The sequence below is a fragment of the Grammomys surdaster genome, unplaced genomic scaffold, assembly GCF_004785775.1.
Source record: "Grammomys surdaster isolate TR1022 unplaced genomic scaffold, NIH_TR_1.0 125977, whole genome shotgun sequence".
Lineage (NCBI taxonomy): Eukaryota > Metazoa > Chordata > Mammalia > Rodentia > Muridae > Grammomys > Grammomys surdaster.
This window is the reverse complement of record NW_021620793.1, coordinates 1,762,238-1,771,861: the sequence shown is the minus strand read 5'-3', so window position 1 is coordinate 1,771,861 and position 9,624 is coordinate 1,762,238. Positions and strand designations below refer to the sequence as shown.

The window sequence follows — 9,624 nt, the reverse complement described above, 5'->3', positions numbered from 1 at the left end:
ACTTGGCTTAAGTCCATCAGTGTAGGGTTCCCAAGTCCCCTGGACAGGGTTTCAGTGAGTCCTGACTCAGACTCAAACCTGGAGGCATGCAGGCGCTCTCTCTGCACACATACTTGGTGGAGAAGGGGTGGGGGCGGGGCTTCACTGACATCCAGTACAGAGGCCGAGGTTCTTGGTGTTTATTGGCTTACCAGGCCATGAAAGCAAACGCCCAGATTCAGGCCCTGCCCAACCGTCTGCAGGCCTTGAACTGGAGCCAAGGCACCAGAGGATCAGTGGGTCCGAGCTGGCATGGAGCTAAGCCACTTCCTGCTGTCAGAGCTATGTTCCCTGGGAAGGACACCGGGTGCAGAAAGGTAGGGGGTATTTGGCCCTCTTCCCATAGTCCTGCCATCCCATTTTCTCTGGGGAGAGGCTCCTAGAAGCAGTGGAGCCAAAGTTGGGCTGGGGGCCATGATCCCAAGTCCTGAGGACTGCAGGGAATACCCCTTTCTTCCTGTTTCTAAGGCTCCCATAATTCAGAGCAAAGCCAAGGGGTCCCCGTGCTTGGGAAAGGAGGATGGTGGGGATGCTTAATGTTCAGGCTTCTGTGAAACTGATACCCAACTTTCAACAAAGGTCAGTTTCTGCCCTGTCCTGTATGGCATCCATCCTCCTGGAGCTAATAGTTTCCCAGCCATCTCTTAGAAAGATGGATTCCCCAGTTACTAGGCCAGAGGCCTCTTCACCGTAGTGGATGGGTCCGAGAGGTCCCGGCCCTTGGTACCCACCTGCTTCCTTGCTGTCCTGGCTGGAAGAAGAGGCCATGGAGGTCAGGGCCCAGGCTTGCGGGGACACATTGATCCAGCACAGAATGGTTATGGCTAGCCTGCTTTCGACGAACTGCCTTCTTGTCCAGCCTCGGGCAGAGTGGGATGCAGGGTACCTGGGCATAGGGGCTCTGCAGATTGGCAGCTGAAATAAGGGAGCAGGAGAGCTCAGCATGGCCAAATTGGAGAAATCCTAGACTCGGCACATAATAAGCAGAGTGGGATGAGGCAGATACCTAGTGTCTGAGTCTTTTTTTTTTTTTTTTTTTGGTTTTTCGAGACAGGGTTTCTCTGTGTAGCCCTGGCTGTCCTGGAACTCACTCTGTAGACCAGGCTGGCCTCGAACTCAGAAATCCACCTGCCTCTGCCTCCCAAGTGCTGGGATTAAAGGCGTGCGCCACCACTGCCCAGCTGTGTCTGAGTCTCTTAAGTTGGAGAGGATATTGGTACCCACCAGACTGAGTAGATGGTGACAGGGATGATGGACAAGGCTGAAGGCTGGGCGTAAGGCTGGCCATAGATAGCTTAAAGAGAAGCTAGCTCAGGAGAATGAGCAAGCACATACTTTGGGGATGGACTGACGTGCAGACTGCCCTTGTCAGCATACTAGCTAGGGTTCTCATTTCTGCAAGTGGGGACGCCGTCGAGCACATCTACAAAGGACCTTGATGTGGAACTGACTGGTGCTCTCAAACACAAGGACAGCCTTGGCACAGGGCTGAGTCGGGAAGGTAGAGTCCAGAGCGTTGAGCTGGGTGTTGGATGGTGTGGACCAGCCCTGTTTGCTGCTAGTTCCCACACAGTTAAGCCATGGGCTCCGTCTAGGGGAACTTGGCCACATAGACCGGGATCTGCTTGCCAGTCCAGCCTGCTTACTGGCCCTCACCATAGTTCTGCTGCTTCAGCCGGCTCAGGATCCTGAGGACCCTTCGTTCTGGGACTTCTAAGTTTTCTGCTTGCTGAGGGTTGTAAGGAATCTTCTTCCTTGGTCGCAGCCCACCTATAGTCGATTGCATCTCTCGGGCCTTGGAGGAACCTTCCTTCAGCTTCTTCTGGTAGTAGCTAGGGAGGCAACACCCAGCAGCTCAGCCTGGTTGTGGGCATTTTACATTTCACCCCTTCCTCCTGACCCACCCTTAGCTGGCCATTTGTGTGGTAGGACTGAAGCCCAGGCATCTGGAGACATCGTCCTCTTAGGAAATATAAGGAAATGGTTCTATCTACTGTCTCACTTCATGCCATTTGAGGTTCTCCCCCACTGCTAAGATGAGGAGAGGGGTTGAATGCATAAGGATTGTATTGAGATGAGACCCATTAGGTTCTCAGGACCAGCCACTGTGAGGTCGGTATGTATCGCCCACCATCTCTGTTACTAATACCTTCATTTAGATAACGTTTCTACCTGTAAACTCGCTGTGCAGGGCTGGGATATGATTCAGTTGCCAGAGTGCTTGCCTCTATAAAATCCCACCAGGATTTTATACCCAGCTAGACTACCCAGGGAGCAAAGACTGCATGCTCCGGCAGCTGTGGACACTCTCAGGAACCGGATTCTATACCCAGCTAGACTACCCAGGGAGCAAAGACTGCATGCTCCGGCAGCTGTGGACACTCTCAGGAACCCTGCCTCCCATACACTGTTTCTCAAGAAGCTTTGGTTGGTACAAACTCAAAAAAACCAGGAGTGCTATGTAGGAGGGATGCAGAGGGAGAATGGGACTGGAGAGATGGCTCTCGGTTAAGAGCACTTCCTGTTCTTCCAGAGGTTCCAAGTAATCAGGTGCTTAAAACTGGTTTTAATTCCAGCTACAAAGGACCTGACACGTGGCCAGTGAGGGCACCTGTGCATGCATGTGTGTGCGCGCATGCACACACACACACACACACTGGGGGTGCGGGGGGGACTGCATCTGAAAAGGGCCTGATGCGACTGCAAAGGCCTGTGTGTGGCCAGCATGTGCTTGGCTTTTTGTTCTTGAGACTGCCCACCACCCTTCCTGGAAGCGTGCAAGATTTCTAAGAGTGTTTCAGAGTCTTGTAGAGAAGGATCGCTGCAGTCCTGCGGAAACAGCTGAGCCAGGAGGACAGCCTGTGGGGTTGCCATTACCACCCTCCCACTGGGAGAACCTAGCTGAGCTTTGAAGCCAACAGCCCAAGATGGAGAAATAAAACTTTCCTGGGATCATCTACTCTCTAGATCCAGCCATTCCTGAAGGCCCAACGGGTCGTTTGAGCAGTGTAGTCCTCCTCTGCCCAAGGCAGTTTTATTGGGGTTTTCTTTCCCTTGCAACTGAGAATCCTAACCCTCAAATGTCTCCAGGTATCACAGCATTAGCTGCTCTCTGTCCCCCACCCCTGACAAAGTAGTCCCCCACTTACTTTGTGATCTCCTCTAGGGCCATCTCCGGCAGGGCTAGCATTTCCACCAACAGAGAGAGGATCTCAAAGAACAGTGTGTAGGGATTTGGGGGCGACATATCCATCAGGCCATTCTGTTCTGGGATCATGAAGGAGTAGCTGCCATTACTCTCAGATGCCCTTCAGTGTACCCCATCTCCCTCCTGCTCCCATTTCCAGCTCTGACTGCCCAGGGCTGACCCCTGCTCACCCACGGAGCAGAAGAAGCGCTTGGTGTCTGTCATCACAGCCAAAAAGTCTTTGAAATCCACGTGACCATCTCCTGCAGAGTCAAAGAAGTAAGAGTGGCCAAGGGCCTGCTGCGGCAGGCCCAGGGACTGCAAGCCAGGTATGACTCTGGTGTCCTGTGACACCCGCTCCCCCCCGCCCCCCAGTACTGCAGCAGTGATGCTGAACCAGCAGAAAATGTGGAATGGAAAAGCCAAAAATTATAATCTTTAGAATGAGAAGCTTTTGGACCAGGACAGGGTTGGTAGCTCAGTTGGTAGAGGTAGAGTGTTTAGCATGTACAGAGTTCAGGGTTCAATTTCCCAAATACCACATAAACCTGGAGGTAGAGGGACAAAGGTTAATGCTTCAAGGTCATCTTGGCTACATAACCAGCTCCACGCCAGCCTGAGCTACATAAGACCCTGTTGAGGAATTAAAAAAAAAAAAAAAATACTGGGCCTTGCATTCGCGAGAGACAGCAGCAGTGTGAGTTCAAACCCCGTGTCCACCACTTCCCGTTTATGCGATCCTGGTCAAGTTTCTGAGCCCCAGGAAGCTTTAGTTTCTATGGAGTGGAGGCTGTCCTAACTGCTGTGTCCAAAGCACGTGCACACTAAAGGCCAGCAGCTGCCATTACTGAGTGCTGGCCTCTGCATCAGAGTATGAACCTATGAAATCCTGGCTAGACTTCAGGGCCCTGCAGGCCCCACCAGACTCCTGTCAGTAGCTTCATCTCTTGCCAAGCTCTCAGTCTAAGCTGCTTTCCCAGAAGGCCAAGTTCTTCCCTGTTCAATGTGCTCCCCGGCCGTAGGTGGCCTCCCACCCTCCATCACGGTTCCTTAGAGGTTCAAGGTTTTTTTGGTTTGTCAAGACAGGATTTCTGTGTAGCCTTGGCCATACTAGAACTTACTCTAGATCAGGCTAGCCTCAAACTCAGAGATCCACCTGCCTCTGCCTCCCTGGTGCTGGAATTAAAGACGTCCCACCACCGCCTGGCATCTGACTTTCTTCTCGTTACATTTCCTTGATTTTATGTGAGGGGAGGCAACGTGCCTGCCACATCACAGGTGTGGAGGTGAGAGCTCTTCCTGGAGTTTGTTCTCCTTTAACTATGAGTGTCCCAGGCAAGCAGCAAACATCTTTACCAACTAAGCCAAAGAGTCAAACCAGGTCAGATCTCTTACTGAACTGTCTCCTAAAGCCCCTGTCACCATGTGGGACACCCAGAACTTAGAGGAGACTCTGAGAAGCAAGGACTGTACAATTTGTCCCACACTGTGTCTCAGGGCTCAAGCCAGTGGTCGTGCTCTCTGGGCTGCTTAACTGGACTCGGGAGGTTTCCAGTCCTTAAAGACAGGCGTGAGAGTGCTTAGGACTTAACCCTGGCCACTGGTGGCACTTGAGGCTCAGAGAAAGGGGCTCTTGCCCTCATTCACATGGGTGGGGGAGTGGGGCAGAGCTAGGTCAGCGAGGGTTGAGCAGTGGTTAGGACTCAGTTCGCACGTGGCCTACCTTTCACTTTGTCGGGACACACCCTGCCACATGCGAGTGGCTCATGCCCATTTCTCAGGGACTACTATTTCCTTCTCCTTTTCCTGGCAACTGTTTAATTTGGCACCACTTGGCTTGAGTGGTACCTCCTCCAGGAAGCCTTCCTTCTTGACCCCTCTTCCAAGGTGCTGTTTCCGTGCTTTGCTTAACTTCTGTGCCAAGCTTTATCCTGTGGCAGTGACCTCTGGGAACCCCCTGAGGAGAGCAGGGCTGTGTCTTACGCGTCTCTAGTCCCAATGCCCTGGGCAGGAACACTCACAGAAGACATCCCATACTTACTGTATGGATAATGCTAGCTGCCGTTTCCTGCGTCACAGGCTCTGTCCTACCCTTTGCCAGCTTACCCCATTTTATCTTACAGAACATAAGGAGGGGGTTGCCACTGTCAGCTCTATTTTAAAGACAGAAAAACTGAGGCCTAGCAAACTGCTAGACAGTCAAAGCAAGAAGGCTGGTAAAAGAAATGCAAGGCTCACCGAGCAGCGGTGGCGCACGCCTTTAATCCCAGCCCTTAGAAGGCAGAGGCAGGCAGATCTCTGAATTTGAGGCTAGCCTGGTCTGCAGAGCAAGTTCCAGGATAGCCAGGGCTACACAGAAACCACATCTTGAAAAACAAAAACAAAAGGAAGGAAGAAGTGTGAGTCATGGAGGATACTTGGTGTGCAGGGCTGAGGAGAAATTCCCGAGGTCACCAACACCATTGGTTAGGAGGGAAGTTCTGGTCACTTCTGGATCCCTAGAAACTACCACTGCACAGTGGCTCGGGGACCATTAGCTTCTGGAAGCAGAGCCTGATACAGGCTAGGTGAGACCCAGGGCAGAAGGAAAAGGCAGACACAGTGGTTCAGCCCTTAGGGACACCAGACTCTGACCCAGGGCTTTAAGCCCAGCAGGGATCCTGCCAGCAAGGAGCCCATGTAGTCTAACGGGCCTCGTGGGGGGCAGCCCCTCTCCAGGGCTCAGGGAAGACCCCCTCCCCTGGCTTACCATTGACGTCAGCACTCATCAGGGCCTCTTCCACCTGGGCTGGAGTAAAGGTGAAGCCAATCAGGAGCAAGATGTTCTTGAGGCTCCGCGCATCCACCTCACCGGGACCATTGAAGATATCAAAATAGCTTCGGAAGGCTGTCGAGGGAGACAGTTACTAAGTGGGATGCCCCACGTGGTATTTGTGTGGTGTGCTTGGTACGTGCATGCATGTGGAGGGCAACAGGTAGCTAGCTGCCTCTACTGTTTGTTTTAGTCCCCTGGGTCAGTAGAACATTCTGGAAAATCTGAGGAAAGGAGCTGCCGTGGTCAAGAAGGTTCTAGACCTTCGGAAGGAGTGGGTGATCGGACTGTACACGTCTGTTCTCGTCGGCCAGCCCATCGTGAGGGAGTAGGGTCAGGGAGGATAGGGTCCACAGGATCACCCAGCATGGGAGATGAGCCCTTTTCAGATTTGTTGGGATAGGGTGTGATGGGCAGGAGGGGCCTGTTCAGAGCTGGTGGCCCTGTTCAATGGGGAGGGATTGTCTAGGATAGGTAGGGTTCTTGGGGAACCCTGCTTGTCCTTGAGGCTTCCTCTAAAGAGGGAGGTAGGGGAGGCGGGCCACCTTTTCTGTGTCCTAGGGCCAAGTACAGTCAACCCCCGGGAGACACTGCTTGGTGTAGTGGGACAGTAGGGTAGTGGGGCAGCAGTGTGGGGCAGTGGGGCAGCGGCGTGGGACAAGAGGGCAGCGGCTTGTGGGAAAATTGAGTAGGGAGGCAATGGTGTGAGAAAGTGGGGCAGAAGGGCAGCAGGTTAGTACTGTGAGGTGTTCACCTTCCTCCTGCTTCAGGGTAAGGTGCTCCTCAGTGCGCTCCTCCCAGCTCTGATACATTCTGAAGAGGCCATGCTCTTCCGGCTCCTGCCTGCAGGAGAATGGACCCAGGACAGCTTGCGGTCACCTCCTTTCTGCCTCTGCCCCTGCCCCTGCCAAGGTCACCTAGCTAGCGGAAGGCAGCAGAGGGTAGGGAAACTTCCCCAAGGGACTCTGTTGTGTCAAGAAGCCACAAGTGACAGAAAGAGACCCAAGGGAGTGAGACAGAAGCCACAGGTGGCCATGGGAGGACTAAGGGTGCAGTGCAGGGATACAGTGCTTGCTTAGTATGTGTGAGTCCACAGCTTCCATCCTCAGTGTCAAAAAGAAGAGGGAAGGAGAGAGAGGGGAAGAGTGGAAAGGGGGTGAGACCTTGGGGGACACCTGCTGGGAAGCACAGAAAGTAGACAGTGGGAGGAGGACTGGGGGGAGGAGGACCAGAGTGTGGAAGGGCCTGCACTGGAAACATACTGAAAGCCAGGGCCCTGGTAAGATAGCAGGCTAGCGGAGGTGGTTCCTACCGTATCTTGGAATAGTTGAGACTTCTCTCATTGCCCTGGGGCAAGAACTCTGGCCATCTCCAGGTCTGGTCCTGGACAGGAGTTGGCAGGACTGACCCAGGGGACCCCATAGGGATTGGGGCTTGCCCAGGGCCTGGTGGTTTGACCCAGGATGGGACAGTAGCTGGAGCTGAGGTGGAAGGTTCATGCAGGGTTACTGGTAATGTTGGAACGGAGCTGCTGACAGGGCCTGAGGTGGACACAGAAGTCACAGTCTTGGGGGACCTCCTGGCTGTCAGGGCCCGGGACTTCAGAGTCCTTCTGTGGGTGGCTTCCTCTTGCTCTTCCACCTCCAGTAGGCACTTCATGAAACCTCGTCGGGAGTTTGCAGGACCCTGGGTGCCTACAGCGGCCAAGGCCTGCTGCCGTTGCTTCTGCCCTTGGCACAGCTCCTTCTTCTCAACATCTCTTTCCTCCTGAGGGGAGGGGAGGCACCTGTGATACTGCCAGCCAGTCAGCCAGAAAGACAGACAGACAGACTGGCCTACAGAGATTCTAGCCTCCCACAGAGCCTCTGGGGATGCTAAGACTATCCTTTCCTCTCCAAAGCCCTGGAGGAGGGACTCCAAATCTCCAAGTACCACTCCAGGTGCCAACCGAGGTGTTCCGACCCACTAGTAGCTCACCACCTCCCACCTGCAGGCTATATTCATGAATGAGCCAATTTCCCCTATTGCAGCCCACACAGCTGTGGCCTTACCTCATTCTGGATGCCTAAGTCACACAGGTGTCCCAGCACTTAATGGGCACTTCAGGTACTGTTTCTCATTCGTTACACAGAACCAGCCACGCCTCCATCTGATCCCTCTCATCACAGGGTCAGGAGAACCTGAGGCTGGGCAGCCTGGTCCGCCTTTCTCCCTCACTTATTCTTATCAGCAACCTTTTCCCGGTGCTAAGGATCGACCATGACACCTCAGTGACGACAGGAGCGCTTGCACCCCTAAAGTGCATGCCTAACTCTCTCTTCCCTTAGATGATGCAAGGTGAGGCTGCACGCCTTTAATCCCAGCTCACACCAGAAATTCCTCCTAGTCTGTAACTCTAGCTCGGGGGCCTCTGTCGCCCTCTTCTGGCTTTTTTGAGAACTGCATGCATGTGGTGCACGGGGGTAGGGGGTGGGGGGTGGGGGTAGGGGGTAGGAGGTGGGGGTGGGGTGGGGGGCTGGTACATAGAGGGGCGAACACAGCAACCCCACCCCCACCTCCAAAGACAATGAAAATAGGATCATGATGATAGGGTACTCATGGCTGACAGGATACTTGAGACTAGATGGTCAGGGGAAAACTGCTGAGTGACATTTAAGTTGAAGCCTGAGTAACTCCATGGACTTAGTCATGGGTGTATCTATGGGGAGACAGTCAGGCATAACAGGCAGCATGTGCAAAGGTCCAGGGGAAATAAGCTTGGAGTAGCTACAGGATAGAAATCCCACCAGAGTAGCTAGACAGAGCCTTGTGTGCTGGGGGAAGATTCGGGCTCCTACTCTACCAGGGAGTTGAGGCTAGGTGATGGGGGTGGGGAATGGACAGACTCAGAAATGGCTTTGTAGGCCAGGGAGGGATTGCTGATGTACTGGGAAGGGACTGTAGAGGGATAAGAGGAATCAGGAGTGATTTTGAGCCCCTGGGTGAACAGCTAGGGCATCCTTTGCTGAGGTGAAGACTGAGTCAGGAGTAGATGGGTACAAGATGCTACCCTGGTCTGTAGTCTAAGGAGGGAACTCACTTTGTATGGCCATTGGGTATAAGAGCTGGGAGTTTTAAGGCACAGTCTGACTTGGAAATGGAGGTTTGGGAGTCGTCGTAGGGACTGACTGCAGTCCTACAAGGCGAGTGCAGAGGGGAGAGTGCAGAGAAGCCAGGAGGGCGGAGGAGGGGTGAGAACCACAGACAGACAGAGACTAGGGTGAAGTAGGAAGAGCCTTGAGATCAGGTCCCTGAGCCCAAGGAAAACGGATGCCAGAGGGAGGGAGGCGCCTCAGCCAAATAGCCTCATAAAGTCCTGTTCAGGCCTCTGAGGGTACCAGACAGGAGGCACATGGTACACAAATAGACAAACAGGCAAAACATCAAAACATATCAAATAAATCCAAAACCAAAAAAATGTAAAAGGATATATACCATATAAGTCTAAGGAGCATGTGGGGTTCTGTTCTTTCAAAGTCCCCTCAATGAAGCATATGGAAGGGTCCAGAGGCACTAGGTACGTGGGTCCAGAGGCACTAGGTACGTG

The 9,624-nt window shown here is 53.4% G+C and overlaps 1 protein-coding gene across 1 annotated transcript in view; it reads right to left on the bottom strand.

Annotated features, from left to right (window-relative positions):
- Window positions 1-272: 272 nt before the first annotated feature.
- The window catches only part of Spata21 (spermatogenesis associated 21), an 18,196-nt gene continuing 8,844 nt past the window's right edge, over window positions 273-9,624 (bottom strand). The window contains exons 7-14 of the mRNA XM_028754046.1: window positions 7,351-7,832; window positions 6,793-6,881; window positions 5,976-6,113; window positions 3,418-3,489; window positions 3,189-3,306; window positions 1,696-1,871; window positions 771-954; window positions 273-330 (exon numbers count right to left, since the gene is read on the bottom strand). Of these exons, the coding sequence (XP_028609879.1) occupies window positions 273-330; window positions 771-954; window positions 1,696-1,871; window positions 3,189-3,306; window positions 3,418-3,489; window positions 5,976-6,113; window positions 6,793-6,881; window positions 7,351-7,832 (1,317 nt within the window). The remainder of the gene's footprint in view (window positions 331-770; window positions 955-1,695; window positions 1,872-3,188; window positions 3,307-3,417; window positions 3,490-5,975; window positions 6,114-6,792; window positions 6,882-7,350; window positions 7,833-9,624) is intronic.